General features: G+C 52.7%; 1 protein-coding gene and 1 long non-coding RNA gene across 2 annotated transcripts in view; one reads left to right on the top strand and one right to left on the bottom strand.

The window, feature by feature from the left end:
- NPC1 (NPC intracellular cholesterol transporter 1) overlaps nucleotides 1-17,592 on the bottom strand; it is a 38,713-nt gene extending 21,121 nt beyond the window's left edge. The window contains exons 1-6 of the mRNA XM_084888237.1: nucleotides 17,381-17,592; nucleotides 7,364-7,486; nucleotides 6,386-6,492; nucleotides 4,069-4,244; nucleotides 914-1,081; nucleotides 171-420 (exon numbers count right to left, since the gene is read on the bottom strand). Of these exons, the coding sequence (XP_084744363.1) occupies nucleotides 171-420; nucleotides 914-1,081; nucleotides 4,069-4,244; nucleotides 6,386-6,492; nucleotides 7,364-7,486; nucleotides 17,381-17,440 (884 nt within the window). The 5' untranslated portion in view covers nucleotides 17,441-17,592. The remainder of the gene's footprint in view (nucleotides 1-170; nucleotides 421-913; nucleotides 1,082-4,068; nucleotides 4,245-6,385; nucleotides 6,493-7,363; nucleotides 7,487-17,380) is intronic.
- A 178-nt stretch (nucleotides 17,593-17,770) lies between these two features.
- LOC311624857 lies at nucleotides 17,771-21,635 on the top strand. The gene is made up of 4 exons (XR_014795395.1): nucleotides 17,771-17,851; nucleotides 18,139-18,192; nucleotides 20,591-20,805; nucleotides 21,504-21,635. It is a non-coding gene; the product is annotated as an uncharacterized lncRNA (long non-coding RNA).
- The last annotated feature ends 1,640 nt before the right edge of the window (nucleotides 21,636-23,275 follow it).

Here is a 23,275-nt window from a genome sequence, read left to right as displayed (position 1 = left end):
GTGTCTGCACAGGCCCTGATGGCTTCCTGCCGCCGGACAGAAGCATCCAGGGGATGGCTTCAGTGCAGAGAACGGTTCCTGTCTAACTGCCCACATCTGCTGCCTGAGCTGCCAGCGCAAAGTGGGTCATGCTGCTCTTCTTACTCTGAAGGACAAACGAAACGGCTTACCTATAGCACCACATGGCAAAAATTGCTCCAAAAAACATGAGCAAAAACGCCGTGTAGGTGGCCCACATGATGACAAACATGGCGTCCAGGCCCCAGATCCTCCAGGGGACGGGAGGGGGCGGTGGCTGGGGTCGGGGGCCGCACACGGCCGAGCAGTCCTGGCAGCTGCAGGGCCCGGTGACCTCGTCCATGGGCTCGGCACAACCCTTGGTGGCGTTGTTCATTGGCTCCATCCCGTGGGCGGGAAGGTCTGCAGCGAGGGCGGTGTTGAGTGAAAGTCTCAATTTAAAAACACTCAGAATTTGTGTTAAATCCCACTGAAACCCAATGACAAGCACACGGAGCTCTACAGCACGGCGGGAGGCATACAGGCCTGGAGGCTCTGTCTGACCAGACTACGTGCTGCCGCTGGTCCTATAAGATTCTACGCTGCTGCGTTAACTCTGAGCAGACGGTTTTGTCACCGAGATCCGCGTGCCTCGCCTTCCAAGGCCTGATTTCCCGAGGAGCAAGGCTGACGCTAGCGCAGAGTTCCTGGAAAAGCTTCCGTAAGGACTTTGGCCTCTTTTTTTTTTTAAAAAAAAAAGCCCAGATTACCCTTTCAATCAATACCCCAAGGCAAATCTTCCTCCTCCTCCACTCCCCCCCCGACCCTGGTGACCCCTGGTGACCACGGCTCGGGAGGGACATCCAGGAAGCCTGGTCCTCTTCCTGCCGCCCTGACGGCTCCTGAGCGCGCTCACCTGAGAAGACGGGGGTGATGGTGAAGGGGGCCTGGCCGTTGTCCTTGTTGAACATGTACTCGATCCAGTTGGTGGAGTTGCAGGCTGCGGCCTCCTTCCCGCACAGGAGCCCCAGGGCCTTGTCGTTGCTCGAGGGGGCCTCCACGTCCCTGCAGGCGTTGTACATGGCTACAGGAGGACAGGGGAGAGGCTGAAACGCCGCTGCCAACACAGGCGAGACCACAAAGGCCCCGTATGTGACCTGGAGGTCACGTGCACCGCGGGCAGAAGGCGGACGGAGCAGCCACAGGGCACAAGGGCAGCATCGGAGAGCGTCCCTGACCCAGCTCATCATACCCACTTGGCCCATCCCAGTCACACACACAACAGGCAGGAAGGCCAACCCCCCAGGGAGCTCACACTGCTGCAGAGGCAGCCTCCCTCCTGCACAGAGGAGCAGGCTGAGGCCGAGGACGGAGCACTAAGAGTTTAGAGCCCCTCGGTCAATAAAGCTGGTTCCAGAGAATTCTGCGCAGGAAACTACATGTCTTTTATTCTTCCTGATACACTGTAACAGAACTGCTTTCTCACTTTCACGTTCAGATTATGCACTACAAGTGTACAGGAACACACTTGGCATCTGTGTATTTTATCTCTTTCTAATTTGTCTGGCTTACGCTTTTCCTTTCTTTTCCGAAGTCTGGGGAGTCATCTCATCCATTCTGGAAAGTCCTTGGCCGTTTTCCTTTGCTCACTGTCTCTCCCCAATACACTCTCTCACTCTCTCACACTCTCTCTCTCTCTCTCTCTCTCTCTCTCTCTCTCTCTCCCGCCCCTGCCTCCTCCCTTTACCCCACGTGTCTCTTCTGAGTGATCTGTGTCCGTCTCTGCTGGTCTCTGGGTAATTCCGTCACATCGCTTGCCATTTGGTGCTCAGGTTTTTATTTTAGTAAATATTTCAAGCACACAGAAAACATGGAGAATACAATCACAATTCCATTTACTCACCACCCCCCTATACACATCTTAGGCTTCACATTTGCCTCAACATTAAAAAAAAAAAAAAAAAAAAAAGACTAAAGATACAACTGTACAACTGAAGCTCTGACTCCCTCCCTCCCCCCTGTTCCCATCCTCCATCCTTAAGGCAACCACACCCTGAATCTGATGCTTATCTTTCCTAGGCATGCCTGTGCACTTCAGTGACGTGTCACGTTCATAAATAGAGACTGCTGTTTAATATAAACGACATAGTCACATGTATATTCTGTAATATCTTCAGTCAACGTTTTACAGTCATTCATATGACTGCCATTAACTCCCATGTATTGAACAGTTTTAAGTATTCCATTATTGACTATGACTATGCTCCAATGTATTGTCCATTCTCTTAATTAGCTTAGTGTCTCTGATTTTTTATTTGTTTCTAAAGTTTTCCAAGGCTAGCATTTTTAACCTAAACATGTCTTAGTGTAATGTGCAAACACAGGAACTAGATGGATAGAGCAGTCAGTTCTCTCCCTTGTCTATCAGCAGCCACCTTTCCCGTCATCGTTAGCAGCAGCACTCCTGTTCCATGGACCCATGTCCACAGGCAGGCTCAGCATGACCGCTCTCTGATCAGCAGGCTGTTCTTTATGTCACATCTTCTGGCAAACTTACTCCTAGGCATCTTATTTTCTGCTGCTTTTGTGAGTGGGACTTTTTCCTATTAATTTCCTATTAATTTTTTGTTATATATATTTTTAAAATATATTTTATTGATTTTTTACAGAGAGGAAGGAAGATAGCCAGAAATGTCGATGAGAGAGAAACATCGACCGGCTGCCTCTTGCACACCCCCTACCGGGGATGTGCCCGCAACCAACATGCATACCCTTGACCAGAATAGAACCTGGGACCTTTCAGTCCTCAGACCAATGCTCTACCACTGAGCCAAACTGGTTTCGGCAATTTTTTGTTATATTTTTAATTGATCATTATAATTAAAGTTGTATGTGCTCTTCTAATCAACAACTTTGTCAAATTCTTACTCTCTTACTTTATAGGTCATTCTTAGGCACATTATTTAGCTGTGTCTGATCTGCTGCTTATCTTTTAAACCCATTTAAATGACTATTTCTCATTAATAGATCCAGTTGGTTCTATTTCTTTTTTTTCTTTTCTTTTTTTTAAATATATTTTATTGATTTTCTTATAGAGAGGAAGGGAGAGAGATAGAGAGCCAGAAACATCGATGAGAGAGAAACATCGACCAGCTGCCTCCTGCACACCCCCTACCGGGGATGTGCCCGCAACCAATGTACATGCCCTTGGCCGGAATCGAACCTGGGACCTTTCAGTCCGCAGACCGACGCTCTACCGCTGAGCCAAACCGGTTTCGGCAAGTTGGTTCTATTTCTAATCTGTTCATTCTCTTTCCCTAGAATCTTACTCTTTCAAAATTTTTTCATTTCTGCCCTCGCCAGTGTGGCTCAGATGGATGATCACCATCTCACGCACCAAAAGGCTGCTGGTTCGATTCCTGGTCAGGGCACATGTCCAGTTGCAGGTTCAATCCCCAGTTGGGTGCTTGTAGGAAGTAACCAATCAATATTTCTCTCTCCATCAGTGTTTCTCTCTCCCTCTCCCTTCTGTTCTCTTTCAAATCAATAAAAACCTATTTTTAAAAAATTCTTTCATTTCAATGATTTTCATCAAACAGCATATAGCCTTTCAGATTGTGCTATTATTTCTATTTGTTGGAGTACCTTCTCCCTGGATTGTTATACCTGCTTATTTTCCCTTATGGCTATCTGTTTCTTCACAGACAAAATGTCCTCTCTGCCAGCTACTCTACTCTCCATCCCTCTCCTCCGTCTTGTAGTAATTCATGGAGTTACACAGTTTGTGTCCAACAGAACCACAGTTCCACTGTTCCCCGAACGTACAGAAGGACACTTGCACACACTCAGAATCCCCACGTGGAAGCGCACAGTTAGGAAGCAGTTAAAGCAAACCTCCTCATTAAGGAGACTGTTTTAAGGGTCAGGATACAAGCAACAATAACCTGCATGTCATGGCCAATGAAACAAACACTGTCACTTTCACACAGCTGACAGGACAGCAAAAGGGAACAACCTGATCCACAGCCCGGATACCAACTGTAAAAGAGGAATAATTGGAAGTGTACTTACCATTGGCAAAACTCTCGCCAACATAGTACTGTAATTCCTTTACGTTTGTTTTGTTCTCGTGGGTCACAGGGTCCACGTACTCTTCGGTTTCCGTAACGTTCAGAAACTGACTTTGTCGAGGGCTACAAGTCAGCTCACAAAACAAGTTCATCAGGTTATAAAAACAGGATGGACATCTAGAGAAAAAGTAACCACACGTTGTATAGATAACAGGACTAACAAAACGATCATTTTAAATAGGAAAACCATATTTAAATTTTATCTTAAAATGACAAATGAATTGTCACAGGACACATTAAACCCAGCCACTGTAAACCTAAACCCTCGTGTTAAATAAAGTCACCTCTCTAAACACGGCCCTTATTACTACATCGATATTGTCCGGATGTAATGTCAAACAGCAAAATGCTTCTCTGAATTCTGCCCTTTCTAATCTAGAGACATGTTTTCCATGACGTGAAGCTAAAGGGACTTAAACGCCTCACGGTGACAGCGATGGGACTCACAGCCTCCTGGAGGGATTCCCACCCCAGCTGACCCTGGGCCTCCCACACAGGTGCGCGCCATGGCCTGAGGAGCGAGCAACACTGGTGGCTGGAGGAGCAAAATCACAGCTGCCTCTGGCTCGAAGGTGAAGCTCCTGGTGTGGAGTTCTGGGGCAAAAGCACTCTCCCCTGCAGCTCACAGCTCTCTGCGAAAAGGATTGCTTCACAGGACCTGCAGCACAACCAACCACATCAATCGCTCTGATCTGGGCGGCGGCCACCGGGGACGTGTTCGAGGAAGAGGGACCCAGCCTCCCAGCCCCGGTGCTGTAAGACAAAGACACACATCCCGACCCTCTAAGGTAGGGGTGTCGAACTCAATCACAGAAGGGGCCAAAATCTAAAATCCAGCCTAAATCGTGGGCCGAATGGTTTACTGAACAGTCATAAACTGACAATGTCATAAACTGACAGGGGAGTGCAGTGATGACAGCGCGGTGCGGGCCACATTGCAAGGCCTGGCGGGCTGGATTTGGCCCGCGGGCCTTGTGTTTGACACATGTGCTCTAAGGAGTCCTGGGCGTTACTGTGACAACAATGGGCAGGACACCGGCACCATTTAAAGGAAAACCACCATTGGGACAGTTTTCCGTCACGCTCCACGAATTACAAGCTCCCTCCAGGCTATGCAGTTAATCTCCACAATCCTCGATCTGACCGCTGCGTGGCATTCCACATAGCGATTCTGGTTGTGTCCATTATGGATAAAGCTTCGGCACCGCTGACAACATGGAGACAATGCGGTGACCACTGCCATCATAATGCCTCCCCTACGAGGTGCTAAAGAAACGAGTTTCGCCGAGTGGTGGCTCCAGTCTGGCTTCACTGGCTCCACAGGACATGCCGCCCAATCAGATCTTAACTTTCGATCTGTAATTAAATTGCCCTGGAAGGGCGATTGAGGGAGTTTCCCTCTTTACCGGCAACTTAAACTTCTGGGAAGAAGCAGAGTGCTCGGTGGACGCCACGTGGGCCCTTCACCTGCAGTGATCTCCACACAGAGCAGCAGCCCCTCGTCATTCGTCCTTCCCACTGACCTTGTGACAAGACCAGTCTGCTTCCTCTGCACGTGTGAGAACTGCACGTGGCTGAGACAAGACCCTCTCAGTAACCCTCGCACTGCCCTGGTCACAGAGCACAGCCTGCACGGCACACTCATTTCCACAAAACCTGCCGGCTACACCAGAACAATCCTGTCAACAGCCAAGGCCAGCTCTACGGAGGCCTGGCCTCAAGCACTTCACCTCACCCAGGAAGAGAACCGGGGAGGCGAAGGGGGCGACACGGGACTCCGATGAAGGTCTGGGTCAGAGACCTGAGCAGAACCCCCGGGCGCAGAGGCTCCGGGGGGAAGGACCTGGTTAGTCACAGAGCAGAGGCCCCTGGGGGTGCAGACAGCTCAGAGGAAAACCAAGCATAACTCTGACTGTATGTAATAGAAGAAAAGTAAGTCTGATAATTACTACTTTGCCAGAAAGTACTCGTAACTCTGGAAGTCTTAAGATTGTTTTCTCAATAAAACAAAGTCGTTTAAAGGAATGGGAACGTGCCTGCTAGTGAGTGCAGGAGGCCCTGCTCAGTGCCTTGGTCAGGCTCGATGGCTTTGAGGGAACCACACACAGTAAACCAACGTTCCACAAGTGACTGGCAGCTCAAGAGCTAAGCTCCTACAGCATCCCGGCCATGTTATAAGGAAACGATGTTGAAGTAAAGAGCCTTGTTGGAGGACCTGCTGACAGCAGTCTTTTCCTGCTGGCCGGTGGCCAACCTACCTGGACAGAAACTGCAGAGGCAGCTGCAGGCTGTCTTTCAGGGTCCGGAGCTGCTGCACGTCACAGCAGAGGCTGACGTTGCCGAAGAAGAGCCCCGGACAGAGTTCCTTTGGGGGAGAAAGCGTGGGAATAAGGGCAGCGCAGTCAGACATCACCAGGGAAACAGCCAGCTTTACCACCCTTTCCCGTGCACAAGGATAAGGCCCTCTTTGCAAAGTCCTTGCAGAATTCTTGTAAAAGGCTATCACTGCACTAGTTCAAAACTAAGGATTCACAAAAGTAGGGACATTTCAACTTTTTTTCTTATTTGGAAGCTCCCTCTCCTCCCTTGACCAATCAGTTAACCTTCTCCTGGTGCTCTCTCGTTTACGTTGGACCAGAGTGCTCTTCACTGTGTATTCTGGGAGCCATTCCAGGGCAGGTCAATGCCTTTAACTGTTTGGATGAATGACCATCTCCAATACCTGCTACCATGTCAAGTTGATTTTAGATCTTACGCCTCTAAACTAGTCTTTCACTTGATTTTCCCAGTTCTTCCTATCATCTCTGTGTGCCAAGAATCCTGGTAGCAGCCAAGTCCACAGGCTCTCAGAGGAAAACCAAGGAACCACTGAATGCACGGAGGACAAAGAAGCCACAGCCACGTGGCTGCCTAGTCCATTCCGGTCCTGAAATCCAGAACCAAGAGAAGCTAACTTTGAATCCATTTTGAAGAAGGTGCCCAGAGCACATCTGAGACAGCAGTGTCAGTCCCTGAACAGTGACCTGCTATTGAGAAACTTCACGGGAAAGGATAGTCAGCCCAGACAATCAACCCTGGAGTCGTCTTACCGTCTGTCAGCACATGCTGCACAGTCACATGCTCACAGGGTCAGAGGTGAGCCTCAGGTGTTTCCCCTCGACCCCAGGGCACAGTAACATCTAATCACAGAGGATCTCCGAATCGAATGCGTCCCCAATGCCCAGAGCCGGGCTTACCTGCACTAGGTCATACCCGTCCTTCGGCAGTGGCTTCGGGGGCCCGGAATATTCGCAGTTGTACCTCTTATCTCCAGAAGCGATCCCACACTCTCCATACCAGACGCAGGACTGCGGGAACACCTGCAGGGCCACACAAAGGGCAAAACAAGTCTCAGCAGCGGAAAGCGCCCCCTCAGCTCCCACAGAACCTTCCAATGACCCTGAGAAGGAGGCAACGGCAAGAGGCACTGCTAGGCCAACATGTGAAAATAATTAAGTAAAGCAAATGCCACCCCAAAACCTGGTTAAGCGCGGCGGTGAAGGAGGTAACAGAAACAACCCATTTGCAGAGTTCTGTTTCTGCCAGTTCACTGGTTCATAAGAGAAAGCTGTAGCTTAATCCTAACAATTACCAGCAATCCATGCCGAGGACAGCAAGTGATGATGCAGGCACGGTGTGCACGTCTAAGTAAGGAACTAGGGGCTAAGGAGTGGGGGAACCATCCCTCTGTGTTCAGGTGAACTGACAGCAGCCCCTCATGACTCACAGGGAGAACAGAGTCACCAACACCAACAGCCCCTCAGGAAGCAGCAGCAAGAACACACCCTTGTCCTAAGGCAGTGATCGGCAAACCGCAGCTCGAGAGCCACATGTGGCTCTTTGGCCCCTTGAGGGTGGCTCTTCCACAAAATACCACGGCCTGGGCGAGTCTATGTTGAAGAAGTGGCGTTAGAAGAAGTTTAAGTTTGAAAAATGTGGCTCTCCAAAGAAATGTCAATCGTTGTGCTGTGGGTATTTGGCTCAGTTAACTCATGAGTTTGCCGGCCACGGTCCTAAGGGAAGGAGACAGTAAGTTTGCTCATTCTAAGGAAAGTCACTTCATTGATCCTAAGAGAAAAGTGCACAGCCTCTCCCGTAGAGATTTCTCAAGAGCCACTCATGTCCCCATGTGACAGTCACAAGGCGGCAGGAACTGATGAGGGAGGAGGTGCCTGTGAGTCACCAGGTCAGCTGTCACCGGCCCTGCCAGCCACCAGCCGAGGGCTTGCACAACGGAGCTGTCCCGTCCCCTGTTCCCTGTCCCCTGTCCCTCAGGGAAAGGGCTGACATCCCTCTCTGGCCGGGCTCCCAAACGCCTGGAGGGAAGTCATCGTAAACAGTCTGCCCCGAGGCCACTGTGCCTTCCCCCGGGGAGTGGACAGGACCCACACAAGTGTAGGGCCGGCAGTCGGTGCTGGTGATCCCAGCGTTGAGACACAAACCCCACAACAGGCCCTGAAGACCTGAAAACAGGGAAGAAAAATCAGGCAGGAAGCTGAGGAGCAGACGTGGGGGGAACCAGAGAGTTCAATATGATTGGACTCTGAATTCATTCGGGTATTTTTAAAAGGTCCCTCTCTCTCTCTCTCGCCAAAACCGGTTTGGCTCAGTGGATAGAGCGTCGGTCTGCGGACTGAAAGGTCCCAGGTTCGATTCCGGTCAAAGGCATGTACCTTGGTTGCAGGCACATCCCCAGTAGGGGGTGTGCAAGAGGCAGCTGGTCGATGTTTCTCTCTCATTGATGTTTCTAGCTAAATATCTCTCTCTCTTCCCCTCTATAAAAGCGCAATAAAATATATTTAAAAAATAAAAAAATAAAAGGTCCCTCTGTCAAATTAAAGCGGGGAGGGTAGGGAGATCTGGGGGAGATAAGAGATCAACCGAAGGACTTGTATATATGCATATAAGTACAACCAATGGACACAAAACTCTGAGGAGGGAGGGTATGTATGGGGGGAGGGGGGCAATGTTAAAATATGTACACAATAATTTAATAAAAAAAGAAAAAGAAATAAATAAAAAAATAAATGAAAAATAAATAAATAAAAGGTCCCTCTCTCGACTCATTATACAAATGATACAAACAAGGACGTGACAACTATTAGAAAACACCACATACCAAACCTTTGGCAAGATGCTGCAAAATTCCATCAGTATATTTAGGCAAAAAGAATCACAATTATTCCCAATTCTAGGGAAAGTATTGTTCTTTCCAGGACTCTGGGTTTCCAATTGAAAGGTCTTTGTCCATCTACTGAAGTTTGAAAAGGCAAAAAAGCTGACCCAGGAGACCGGGATGGGCGATGCTGATACTGACACGCCATTTAAACAGAGGACACCACCCCTCTTCCCCGCCCCCCCCCCCAACCTCACAGAATTCCCAACAGACCAACATGGCAAGCAAGTCTGGGCCGGGTCCGGGCGGGGGGCAGGGAGAGTGGCCTCTGGCATATGGCCCACTGGAGAGGCAGAAATCCAGCCAACAAACCACAGCTGTGACTCGGGCCTAGCTAGCAGGATGGGTGTCTGGTGCCCAGTTCTCCTTCTCAGCACTCTAAAGGAAATAACCATGACCCGGTGCTGTTTGCATCATTTATCTCAAAGCAGGGAAAAGGAGAGGGGAGAGGAGAGGGAAGGGGAGGGGAGGGGAGGGGATGGATTAGAGCGAGCTTCCTGCCTGTGAGTGTGGTCATGCCACTGCTCACCTCACAGGGCTGGCGTGAGGTGAGGGAATACACTGAAAGTGCTTGGTAAACGTGAAAGTGCTGCACAAACAAAGGGTTTATCACTAACGTCTCCCAGCCTTTGGGACCTCAGCAAAGGGGTTCCGGAGACCTGAGGACGATAAAACGCCAGGCTCCTTTGGGTCCAGGGACACAGGGCTGGACTCAGCGTCCTTGGCTCTGCTCCCAAAGTCACCCTGCCTAAAGCAGCCCTAAGCCAGTGGGGCCCAGAGTACGTACCAGCCCTTTCCTAAGTGCCAGGCACGGGTTGAACTAAGGAATCCTCACAATGAGCTGAGGAGGGAGCTGCTATCATTACACCCATTTCGCAGATAAAGAGACAAGGCTCAGCGAGGCTAAGTAACTTGTCCAAGAGTGGCAGAACCAGGATTCACACCAGGACATCACTGTTTCAGGAAACAGTCTTAATAAAATATACTCTATTGTACAATTAAGGTCCTCATTCTAACGTTACACTCCCTCCCACTCCCCACCTCGTGCAAAGCGCACACACGTGTCACCCTGCTGCTGGGCTGGGGGCGGCCCTTTTCCATCTCAAACCTCTCTCTACTCCACCTTCCTCTTCTCGCCTCCAGCTAACGGTGGAAGGCCGCCCTCCTCATCCCCGGCCCCGATGGGTGGTGTTCCTGCGCTTCTTCCACATTTTCAACCCCATCCCTCTTGGTCCCCTCACCTGCTCCTGCCTATGAATGCTGCTCCAATTCCTTTCTCCCTCAGTCAGCCACCCTAACCCGATCCCACTTCCACCCACCTGCCCAGCCACCCCGGGTGCTCAAGAGGAGGCTGATGCTTCTCTGAAGCCCCCACCATCACCAGTCTCTGCTCCCCGGGGCCTAAAACTGGGCACCTCCCGGATTTCCCAGGAGGCTCCCCGGTGCAGCCCCCTGTGCCTCTTCCTCCCCAAATTCCTCCCCTGCTGAGCCCGTTGCCATTCTCTGCCTTTTGTGCCACCTTCTACCAGACCTGGGCAATGTCTCGGAGGTGCTGCTGCCACCTGGCTCTTCCTGAGCCACACCACAGGCTTTCTGATGCCCAGAACCTTCCATCCGCTCACCTCCCACCCGCCCTTCCCCATCCGTCACAGCTCAAGCCCCTCCAGCCCCCGCCCTACACGCCACACCCCTTGCTCCCATCAAGGCCACTTTCCCCCTTCACCTCCGGACCCACCAGGCACAGGCCAGCGCCCATCCCTTGCTGAGTGTGCCTTCACCAGCTCCCTGAACCTCAGGTCCGTGGGGCGGGGACTAAAACAACACCCTCTGCAGAGAGGAGACGGAGGATCGGCAAGCACAGTGACCCACCTGAGGCCACTCCTCAGGAACGGCAGGCCAGACCTACCCCACCCAGGCTGACTCTCAAGCCAGACCTCTCACTCTCTCACCACCCTGAGGCCACCCTCATCTCTGTATCCCGTCAAGGACCCAGCTGGCATCTGAGCGATTCCATTTTCAGTCTCCCAATCACCAGAGCACAGCGGGCAGTCGGCACTTTGTCAACAAAGAGGACAGAGGCACCTAGGATCCCTGGATGTCAGGGCAGCACATACTGACAAGATGGAGGGACCCCACCACCCGGGGCTCAGCACAGGCCCCGGTGCCTCCCTAAGCAGAGCACCTGGTAACAAGAGCAGGTGTCTGCTTTCCCATGACAGGGAGCATCTGGTGCTGGCTCCAGGCCAATGAGCAACAGCCACTCCGAGGAAGGACTGTGCCCGGTAGGGAAAAAGCACACCAATGTCCGAGGCCCAACAGAGCCAGAAGGGCCCGTGATCAACCGGAGCTCCAGTCTGGCTGTGGGCTCGATCCCCAGTAGAGGGCGAGCACGAGGCAGCCGATCACTGATTCTCTCTCATCACTGATGTTTCTATCTCTTCCTCTCCCTTCCTCTTTCTCTAAAAAAAAAACAAAAACAAAAACAAAAAAAACAGAAACATATTTAAGAATTATAAGAATAGTTTAGGAAAGGCTAAAAAATTGTCAGCAACTACAGCAACTTGCTGAATGGACTCAGTGGGAAGCTGTATGAAAGCATCTTCTCATATGGAGGAGCTCGGAACACCAGCAACCTTAGAGAAAGAATCCTGATGGTCCTGTTGGTCCTGTTGGGGTGTGTCCCCCGCCCCCCCACTCAGGGGTGGCTTCATGGTGAGCATACACCTATAAACCAGGAGGTCACAGTTCGATTCCCAGTTAGGGCACAGGCCCGGGCTATGGGCTTGATCCCCAGTAGGAGGTGTGCAGGAGGCAGTTGGTCCCTAATTCACTCTCATCATTGATGTTTCTCTCTCTCCCTCTCCCTTCCTCTCTGAAATCAATTAAAATATATATTTTTTTAAATCCTGAAGAATGAAGTATGAAGTAACTCATATTCAAACACTTACCAAACTCAACCAGGTTACGTGATTTCTTCCTTGTTTCTTTTTCAGGACCCTCCCCGCCCGGAGCAGTGTTGTAGCTTTTCACAGGTAAGGAAATTAGGCTCAGAGGTTCTCTGAGGCCACATGGCTCATCAGGGAGGAAACCAGTGCTGAGAATGGAGAGTTTAAGCACCAAGTTAAGCCTCCTCCATCCTGTCCCCCATCCCACCCCCAGCTGTTGTGTGTTCAGAACTCCAGTCCGTCCGTGCATAAGATGTATGAGGAGGTTCTGACAGTGTGCCGGAGATGGGCTGTCCACCCGCTACAATCCTACGGTGTCCCTCTTTCTACTTCAACATGGCACCTGAGTACCATTTACATCTTTTTAGGTTCATCGCTATGCAGCGTCAGCTCCTGCTTGCTTTCTCAGTACAAGTGACTCTCCTCCACCTCAGGCAGGTGCAGCACAGGCCTGGATCCCTCCCTTCTGCCCTGTCCTGAACGGGCAGAGCCCGAGGCAGAACCTGGAGACACACCCAGCCCCAGCCCCAGCCCCAGCCCCAGCGAGGGGACCACACAAATATGGCAGGACACTGGCATGGAGGCGTATCTGGTCTGACTTCTATCAGCAACTTGGGGTGAACACGTCCACAAAACAAAGAGTAATCTGTGTGAGCACCAGGCTCACCTGTAGATGGGTGTGTGCATCACACATCTGCACTTAGAAGGACTCAGCTCTCGTCACTGCGTGGATAAAGCAGTTGGCAGTTTCTTTAAGTGACTCACCCATGACCACACCCCTAGTAACACCAGTAGACACTGCTGAGCACCAGCACCCACGGTCTGAAAACAATCCAAGTCAAAAGACCAAAATGAAACTGCGGGAGTGGATGGGTGTACACTGTCTGCAGGCTTTTCTCCGACGGGATATTCACACAGTGTGGCCACTGAACCACGGGCCAGGCCAGGGGGCTGACCCACCCCTGACCTAGCCCTGGCTTTGGAGAAACCACAGCTAAGGCCTTATTGGCCACACAGAACATTTGCTGAACACACACTCAACTTAGCTCGCTAGCTCTAAGTAAACCGAGAGCGCCGTTCTGAACCTGCATAGCACACAGGAGTCAAAAGGACAGAGGCTCAAGCCCCCAGCCTGCCACCTACTCGGGATGTGACCCGGGACAAAGTTGAGCACTACTATCTACATTTGTAAAACTGGAAACATTGCTCTTACCTAAAAGGTGTTCTGCGAGTTCAAAACCAGATCACATGAGCCCCAGCCATGGGAGTGCTAGGCAAAACCTAGCTGGCTCTTCTTTCTTTAGTCTTTATCAACTGGAATGTTCTTTTCAGATGGTTCACTGAGGACATTTAGATCCATGATGTCCCCCTTTAGTACAACTAGGTAACCTCCCCCATTTCCTCCAGCTTTCCTCTTGTCCACCTGGTGAGTGACCCTGCACAGGTCAGCTAGAGCATGGGCTCCTCGGACATTTTCTTCCTGCCGTTACTAAGCACCCTTTGCATTGGGATTTTCTCCTGCATTTCTCTTCTTCCTGTCAGCGATGAATAAGATGCACAGAAGCTGCTAACATCACCAGCACTTCGGTGTGTAGAAGGCTCTCCGCGTCGTTCACTCGTTGGATCTACTTTTGATCCCTTCCCTGTGTCCACAGCAAACACTTCTCATTTATAAAATTAGTGCAAGACAGTAACTAGAGTTCCTCTGTGGCCTGAGGGCAAGTCCTAAGATAAAGGACACCTTTTCAAGTTCCGACCTCAAACTCCCCAACAGCACACTTGCATCAGCGAGGGTTTTGTTGGTTTGCGTACTTTTCAAGTTCCGATCTCAAACTCCCCAACAGCACACTTGCATCAGCGAGGGCTTTGTTGGTTTGCGTACTTTTCAGAGTTTTCTAGCCAAAGCAAACATTCCAAAGACTGGAAAGAAGAGGCACAGTGCAAACATAGGAAAGCCCGCGTGGCCACAGCTGGTGAGTGGTGATGGAGAACGAAGACACCAAGGACAAATCCGGGTTGTTTCTCCACCAGCCTCGGAACCCTGCCCGCCCCCCCCCCCCCCCCCATCTGAACCCACGAGAGCCTGAGGATTTGGTGACTGAGACACGGACAATTGTCCCGGCCACATTGGAGATGGCAAAATACAGTTCTTGCCCTCGAGGAGCCTGCGACCCTCTAGTTCAATTCAAGCTCTAGTCCTCTTCCCCAAGCACCTGAACAGCGGGGATAGCTGATAATCCGATTTGACAGAGGAGGGAGCAGAGGCTCGGGGGATCTCTGCTGGCCCAAGATCACTCCTGGGAAGAGAAAGAGGCGAGACCCACAGCCATGTCTTTTAATTCGAAGTCGTTTGCTCAGCAGAAATGCTGACAGAAGTTTAAACAAAGACTCAGAACTTGCGAGGGGAGGCATTCTAGCTGGGGGCATAGGAAAGGAAGGTCAGGATGACGGGGCATTTGAACTGGCCTGGGAAGACCGAAGGGGTTTATTTGGCTGGAGAGAGCTGTGGGTATGAGGGGGAAAGGGCACTGAGGGCGGGTGAGAGAGGGTCTGACCCAGGCTTCCGCAGTGGGGAAGGTGTCACCTTAAAACTCCCCCGGAAGCCTCCCTTTTAGGAGGCAGGCCTACCCAGAGCGCTGCCACGAGCAGAGGGCCCTTTGTTCTGGGTGGCATGACCAGCACTGAGGAGCACAAAGACCTATTCAGCAGGCTGTTCTTTCTGCCCACTGGCCGGAGTGAGAGCCTACTTTCCCTGAGCGCTGATGGCAGAAGAGTGTCTATCTCAGCGGCAATCCAAGCAGAGACCGAGACAGATCACCCACGTTCACTCCACTTCCAGGTGGTTCTTCTTCAAAACCGTAAACCATTCCCAACTGCAGGAAAAGCCGTTTTAATGGCTTACTTCCTACCCAGGCCTCACCATGCTCCAAGTTCCTCAAGAAAAAGCTTATAAAAATAGTCAGGATGAATGTATATAATATAGATACACACACAACCTATTTCTCAAAACTGTACACATTATTTGGATGACTACAAGGATTTTAAGTAAGGTTATTTCATCATTTGTAAAAATTTTAAATTGGAAACCCCCTCCAAAATGTGTTTGGGGCCATCAGAGGACAGCTAGTCTGTACTTCGGTGACAGAACGCTATTGGTGCTCAGATGGAACCCAGATGAACTGCTGTCAGAGGTAAGAATCTGAAGACAGCCATCCCGTCCCCGCCCCACCCCCACCCGCTCAGGTGTTCTGCGAGCTTCCACAGACGCGAGGGAGCTGATTTATGAAATCACAATAGGAGTTTTTCCAGTTACACTTCACAGACCTGTCGAAGGCTCCCAGACATTTTGCAAGAGACTCGTGACTGACCTTTGACCCACCCCCAAAGTCCTAGAGGACCTCTGGCCAGCAGCCTGGGTACCGCCTCCAGGTGAAGGGATTGCATTGTTCAGTGGAAGAAGCTACTGGACTCTGGGAAGCTATGAGATACTGACTGAAACACGGGGCACGTTGGACAGCTGCACTTTGTTTAAGGCTCATCACTGCTGCTATCGCTTGAGTTTTTTCTAAAGCGATGAGGTCTCTCCTGTATCATGCTACTTAAGGATGTGAGGAGTCCTCTGAGGTATTCACTGTGTACTGAGGCTTGAAAGAGGGATGTGCCCAGAGCCAGTGCTAGTGAGTGGTACCCGCTCACTGCTTTCCGAAACCTGCTTTCCTCGGCTTCTTCTCCCAACCCGCACCCACGCCCACGGGGCTGGGACCCCCATACACACCCAGGAGGGAGCCAGCGCCCCTCTGGCTCGGGACCCTTAACTGGGTCGGTGTCTCCCACACCCTCCTGGTGGCTGCACAGAGCGAAGGAGAGGTTTCCTGGTCCTGGAAAAGCCCTAGTCTGCCTGTGGTGTGACTTATTACCCCACTGCCAACCCTACAGGCAGGCACAAGGGCACAGGACCTCTACGCTCCTCTTTCATCCTGATCTGGTTTAACCAGCACTGGATCCTTGGACACCCCCTGTGTCCCCGGGTTTTCAAAGAGGAAGTTTAGATACACACACAGCAGCAAGGCTGCCCAGGCAGCCTGACCAAGGGCAGTCAGCCCACCCTGGGGCCCCCGGGGCCTGTGGCTACACCGGGTCCTGGGCCACTTTGGTCCTATGGCCACTGGGTCCTGGATTCCCCAGGTCCTGGGGCCACTGGGTCCTGTGGCCACTGGGTCCTATGTCCACTGGGTCCTGGGGCCCCTGGGTTCTGCCGCCAGGGGAGTCGGGTGGCCCCTGGGACTCAGCTTCCAAAGACGTGAAGAGCTGGTAAGAGGCAACTTGCCCCTTTAGGAGACCGAGCCGGCTCCTGTCAGGTACGTGCAGCTGTGCCAGCCGTGCTAGACGAGCTTACCTGCTTCCTCTCCCTCACGCCTTCCTCATACTTTCCTGCAAACCTTTTCCTTCCCTCACACCTTCACTTTCCTTCCCTTCCCTCATACCTTCCTTCTCTCCCCTCCCACCTTCCTTAAACCTTCCCCTCCCTCACCCCTGCTCACCGCCCTCAGCCTCATCCTGGGGACGAGAAGGGAACACAACGTGGTAGGAGCCTAAACCCATGGTAAGAGCTGGTGCGCGCGGCAGGCTAAGGAAACAAAGTCAGGCTACAGACGCCGTCCCGCTCCCTCTTCCCTCCTCCCCGCGTCCTCCACCCAGAACCGAGGGGCCCCGCGGAATGAGCGCCAAACGGGCCGAACCGGGGCTCCCAGAGCCGCCCCCTTCCACCCTCGGGGCCGGGGAAGCAGCCGGCTGGCTCCCCCCGGCCCCGCCGCCCTCCGGCCCCCGGCCCCCGGCCCCCGGCCCCGGCCCCGGCCCCGCCGCCCTCCGGCCCCCGGCCCCCGGCCCCGCAGCCCTCCGGCCCCCGGCCCCCGGCCCCGCAGCCCTCCGGCCCCCGGCCCCCGGCCCCGCAGCCCTCCGGCCCCCGGCCCCGGCCCCGCCGCCCTCCGGACCCCGGCCCCCGGCCCCGCAGCCCTCCGCCCTCCGGCCCCCGGCCCCCGGCCCCCGGCCCCGGCCCCGCCGCCCTCCGGACCCCGGCTCCGCCGGCCGCTCACCTGCGCCGGGCACAGCAGCAGCAGCAGCAGGAGGCCCAGGGCCGGGCCGCGCGCACTCATGCCGCGGGCTGTGGGGCTGCGGAGGTTCGGCTCGGTCCGGCTCGGTCCGGCTGGGCTCGGTCCGGCTCCTCAGAACCCCGTCCCGGCTCCCGCGGACGCAGAAAGCTGCACTTGTCAAGCAGGACTCAGCGCCGGGGCTGCGCGCGCAGGTCAGGAAGGAAGAGGCGTCGTCAGACCCGCCCCCTTCCGGGAGGGGCCGCCGCCGCTTGGCCAGGGGGCCGTCCTGGGGCGGGGCCATGTAGGGGGGCGGGGATATGGGCCATACAGGGGGCGGGGCCTAGATGTGGGGGCGGGGTCACGGCCCGGAGCTGGGCGGGCCAGACCCTGCCACCGCGGCCTCCTGGGGTCCCAGCCCGGCACCTGTCTGCGCCTTCCGCGGGGGCGGAGTGGGGCCAGGGCCTCCCGCACTAGGTCAGCTCAACTTCTGGGCTTTTCTTCCTTATTTGCTTATTTGCTGATCGATAGATTTTAGAGGGAGAGAGGAACACGGATTTGTTGTTCCACTTACTAATGCGCCCATTGGCTGACTCCTGCACGTGCCCTGACCAGGGCTGAACTCGCAGCCTTGGCGTGTGGGGCGGAGGCTCTAACCACTGAGCACCCCTGGGCGGCTCACTTCTGGAATCCGCTGGGAGCAATGTGTGGTTTTCGCGCTTTACGTTCATTTCTCCCCTTTTTATCTTTTTCTTTGGTTGAAGATGGTGGGCGAGAAGGTGTGAGCCAACGGGAGGTCTTGGAGATGGTATTTCAGAGTAAGGCTCCCACGGCAGCGGAATGCGTGCTTATTCTAGGTCCGAGCAGGCGCGGTGGCCCGAGCGTGTGATCCTCTGTCACCGGAGGGCGTCCGGGTCCCAGCACCGGGGGCGGGCGGGGCGGGGCGGGGCGGGCGAGGCCCCGGGTCACCCGGTCTGGGCTCCGTCAGGTCAGCCCGCGTCCCGAGAAGCGCGGGAGCCGCGCCCTCTGCTGGCGGTGCGGGGCGCGGCAGAGAACCAAACCCCAGTTCCCCTGCGGGTGGGACCCGAGTCCTTTTCTGAGTTCCAGGTGCAGTCACGAAAGACAAAGATGAAGCAGCGCACCTTCTGTGTGTGTTTGTTTTGTTTTGTTAACATGCCTCTTCTTATTTTTATATATTTTCATCTTTTGGGGCGTGCATTTACGTTTATTCCATGCATTTCTGACAACATTGCCCCTCGGATTTCAATCGTTGAGAGCACTCCTGAGCATTAGCATCAGTTATTTCCACTTTGAAGTTACAGAGATGGAGGTAAGGCTCTCTTTCCCCACAGCGGACTCGGATTCACAATGAAAAGTCCAAGTAAATACCCATCGGTAGCAATGCAGAGTGCCATTCCCCCCCCTGCCACACACACACACACACAGGGCCTCCGCTGTCAGGCATCCCCAGGCCTGGAGGGCTGGTTAGCCTCCCAGCTTCAGCAAAGTCCTGTGGAAACAACAGCAAAACCCTTTACAAATTAGTAACCATGAGTCAAGGGAGTTCCAAGCTGCAGACACATTTCTGAGACGGGCAGAAATTCTGATGCCCCACAAATTACTAGTATGCCCACCAGTCTCAAAACAGAAACAAAGATCTTTTTACCATATATACAGGGGTTTTTTTCTGATCTTTCCTACAATTTCAACAATGCCCAAAAGCCTGGTGTATATATAATTTTTCTGGTGTATATTTTTAAAATAAACTCTCCTATTCCTAAGTTACATCACCCATCAGCCCCACCCCATAACAAAGTAACCCATGCATGCTTATGGTAGAAACTTTGAAAATACATGAAAATTGGGAGACAAGAATAGAAACATCATCTATAATTCCACCGTCATGGGTAATCTGTGTCACATTGTGGTGTATTTATCCTTCTATGAAAATCATTTTTACTTGGTTGAGACCCTAAGAGAGACTTTTTGCTTGTTTATTTAAATAATAATGCCTCTATGATTATATACACAATTCAACAATGGTTGCATAATAACAAAGGACAGAATGAGGGAAATGAAATTATTAGACATAGGCATCTTTATAAATGTGCAAAAACATCCTCCGGAAGAGTTCTATGTATTTGAAAACATTTATATAAATATAACATACTAGAGGCCCAGTGCATGAGGGGGTACTCTCAGCCCGGTTTGTACCCTCTTGCAGCCCAGGAGCCCCCTGGAGATGTCCGACTAATGGGGGAAGTGGCCTAAGCTGTCAGTTGGATATCCTTAGTGCTGCCGCAGAGGCAGGAGAGGCCCCCACCACCACTGCTACGCTCGCCAGCCGTGAGCCTGGCTTCTGGCTGAATGGCGCCCCCCCTGTGGGAGTGCACTGACCACCAGGGGGCAGCTCCTGCATTGAGCATCTGCCCCCTGGTGGTCAGTGCACATCATAGCAACCGGTTGTTCTGCTGTTCAGTCGATTTGCTTTTTAGCCTTTTATTATATAGGATGGACTTTTAAGCAGGTGGAGGCATACAGTACACATTTTGTGGTTTGCTTTTTTGCATTTAGCAATATGCTTTATTACTAATATTTTTTTGTTAATCCTTACCCAAGGATATGTTTCCCATTGATTTTTAGATAGAGTGGAAGGGAGGGAAGGGAGGTGAAATAAGAGAGAGAGAGGAATATCAATGTGAGAAAGCACATCTATTGGTTGCCTCCTACATGCACCTGGACGAGAGCTCGGATTGAACCTGCAACCCAGGTATGTGCCATGATGGGGAAGTGAGCCCTCCTGAGTTCTAACCTCTGAGAGCACAGCCAGGGCTGCAATAGACGTTTACAACTCCACCCGGAAGCAAGCCAAAGTTCACTGACATCTTCGCTGAAAATAGCCACAACTCATGACTTTGTGCCAGCGGTTCTGACTCAGAAATGGGGCGTTGTTGGCCAAACGTCCGGTGACATCATTGGAGCTCGTGAGGGCCTTGGACTTGGTGACTAATCCAGTCCTGGGGCGGGGACTGCCGCGCAGGGACAATGCCACCAGCGTGCGGATGGCTCCAGACGTGGCGGTCAGCGTTCCACAGTGCTGTTCCCTCCCTTGGAGGCTCCGTTGGGGACACAATTCCCTTTGCGGGAGTTGGTTTTGGTCTCATCTTTCCTGAAAGAGGGAGTCCACCTCTGTAAACTGACGCCTTTCTCCCTTAGGCTCTTCGCAAGTCCGAGTGCGGTGTGGGCGCGGCTACAGAGGTTGGAAGGCTCAGGCCTCGGACTGAGGAGAGGGCACAGTCCTCATGGCCACGTGCAACCCCCAGCGTGGAGGGCAGAGCCTCCCAGCACAGTGACAGCCAACAGCTGCGGTTGTGAGCGTGAACCTGTGGCCTGAACACTGACCCTGCGTGCTTGAGTGATAGAGGCTGCAGGTAAACAAAGCTGGATCAGGTGCATGTAATTGAGGAGGATCAAAACCCACAGAATGTTGTAATCATCTTGACCACCCCCTCACTTTGCCTCGTGGCATCGGCTATAAAATAAAGACTTGGTTTGTAGTCCTGGCGCTGTCTCTCCATCCGGGAGCAGCGTCCCACTGAGACCCAGCTTTATTCTCTTGTCTGTCTTTTCTCAATCCTTCACCGCCCCCACTCAGGGTCAGTGAACCTGGCTGAGCTGGAGTGGCATCTAAGGCACCTGGGGCTGAGGATGGCCGTGCCGGCTCACCGCACTGCGGGTAGTGGGGCGAACAGCATTTCCTTCATTAAAAATAAGAGGCTTAAACCCGGTGAGGAGGGAAGAGGCTGAAGACCGGAGAAGTCCCTCTTTTTGAGGAAGCTGACGCGGGAACATAAGGTCTTTCATAACGTCCTTCGTTTGTTAAAACATGACCTCACCCATCGTTTAAAATTACCTTGAAGTATTGCCTTTCCACGAATACAGATTATTCAGCTGAGGGCAAAGTGTGGTAGTCGGGGAGCCTGTTTGCCCTGCTGATGTTTGGTTGGCTCAGCGGGTGAGATTTCTCTGGCTGTCAGCGGGAGGAATGGGAGATCAAGCATTCTAATTTTGCTGGGAGAGCATCTAACTTGTTGTCTGTGTGTTCATTGTTTTTCTCCATATTTTGAAGCACAGGTAGGGGTGGGGCAGCGGCATCAAAGCCCCAGCTCCCCTCCACCGGCTTCCACGCACCGCACCCACCAATCAACACCCACCGACCCGCGACGGCCATGTCGCCAGGAAGGTCTGCCACATGAACTCACAGCCCGTCTCCGGGGCGCCACACAGCTTTGCATCTTCACGGAGTGGCGCCACTGGCCTCCTTTCTCGTGACAGAGCCGAGGGGACGCGTCCTGCCCGCTGCCAGCCACGCCTCGGAAGTGCTAGGAGTGGCTTCCCCAGGACTGTTCTACCCATCACAGCCACACTCATTTCAAGACAACATTTACAAAAATGTTTTTTATTGATTTCAGAGAGAAAGGGAGGGAGAGAGAGAGAGAGAGAGAGAGAGGGAAACATCAATGATGAGAGAATCATCGATTGGCTGCCTCTTGCACGCTCCACACTGGGAATGGAGCCTGCAACCTGGGCATGTGCCCTGGCTGGGAACTGAACTGTGACCTCCTGGTTCACAGGTTGACCCTCAACCACTGAGCCACGCCTGCTGTCCACTTCGTGTTGTTCCTATTGACTTCCTTTTTTTGCTTCAAAGTCCCTTCTACAGAGATGAGGCCCCAAACCAGTGACCCTCTTGTTCTAAACATCAGCTGCTGCGTTCAGCGGCCCTCTGGAGCCTGCTTTCACAGGTTCTCTCTCTGTGTGTGTGTCCCTGAACTCTGCTGTCTTCCCTACGTCCCACCACAGTTACTGGCACTGTGTGCACCATGAAATCTCGCGTGCGGAGAAGCATTAACACAGCAAACCTGGAGCTGCTCACCTTAGAGCAGGGGTTGGCAAACTGCGGCTCGTAAGCCACATGCAGCTTGAGAGCTGCTGTTTGCCGCTCTGTTGACTAAAGAGTTTGCTGACCACTGCCTTAGGGGAAAACACCTAAAAACCATTTTAATAATGTACTAATGTCTTTAACCTGAAGTCAAAACTTCTGGGTAATGCCTTACAGCAGCGGTCGGCAAACTCATTAGTCAACAGAGCGGCAAACCGCAGCCCACGAACCGCCTGTGGTTCGAGAGCCGCAGTTTGCCGACCCCTGCCTTAGAGATTCTTGCCAGGAGGTCAGCTGTCAGCTGGCCTCTGGGGACTCGCTGTCACACTCCCCCTGAATGGTAAAGGCTCACCAAGCCCCAGTCGTTTACAAGCAATGTGGACTGTGTCGAATGCCTGGAAGTCTGGGATTTGGGCAAATGCCAGGCAGCGGGTGTTTGAGACCAGTTCTTCACGAAAAGCCTGGGTGAGTCTCTGTGGTGGTTCCCCAGGGGGCAGCACTTGGCGAGGCTGTCACAACTCGCGAGAGCAAGCAAGCTTGTCCAGTGACTCCGAGGGAGGACTCGGAGGCCTGCCCTGCTTCCTGTCCTCACCCACTTCTTCCCCGTGCTGACCTCTCCGCCACGAGTGTAACTGCAGGATGAGCTGTCGGGGTCCTCCCAGCCAATCAGCAAAATGGGGGGCGGTCTTAAGGTCTCCTGACCGTCCTTAGAATAATTCCAGCTCTCCTCTTCCCCTCGCTCTCCATGTTCAATTTATCAACTATTTCTTAGCTCTGCCTCCATCCATTTTGAAAAACATGTCTATTCTCCACCCGTACTGCCTCCATGCTGCAACTTTCTCCCCCGACTTCCCACACTCAACGCAGCAAAACAATGATGAGTTTCCATTTGTATTGTCTTCTGTGCCTCTCCCGGGGATTTTTGTCTGAATAAAAAACCTCCTGGCGCCATGACAAAA

This window comes from Pipistrellus hanaki (assembly GCF_964339955.1).
Source record: "Pipistrellus hanaki genome assembly, chromosome: 6".
In the NCBI taxonomy this organism is placed as follows: domain Eukaryota; kingdom Metazoa; phylum Chordata; class Mammalia; order Chiroptera; family Vespertilionidae; genus Pipistrellus; species Pipistrellus hanaki.
This window is presented reverse-complemented; position numbering and strand designations above follow the sequence as displayed.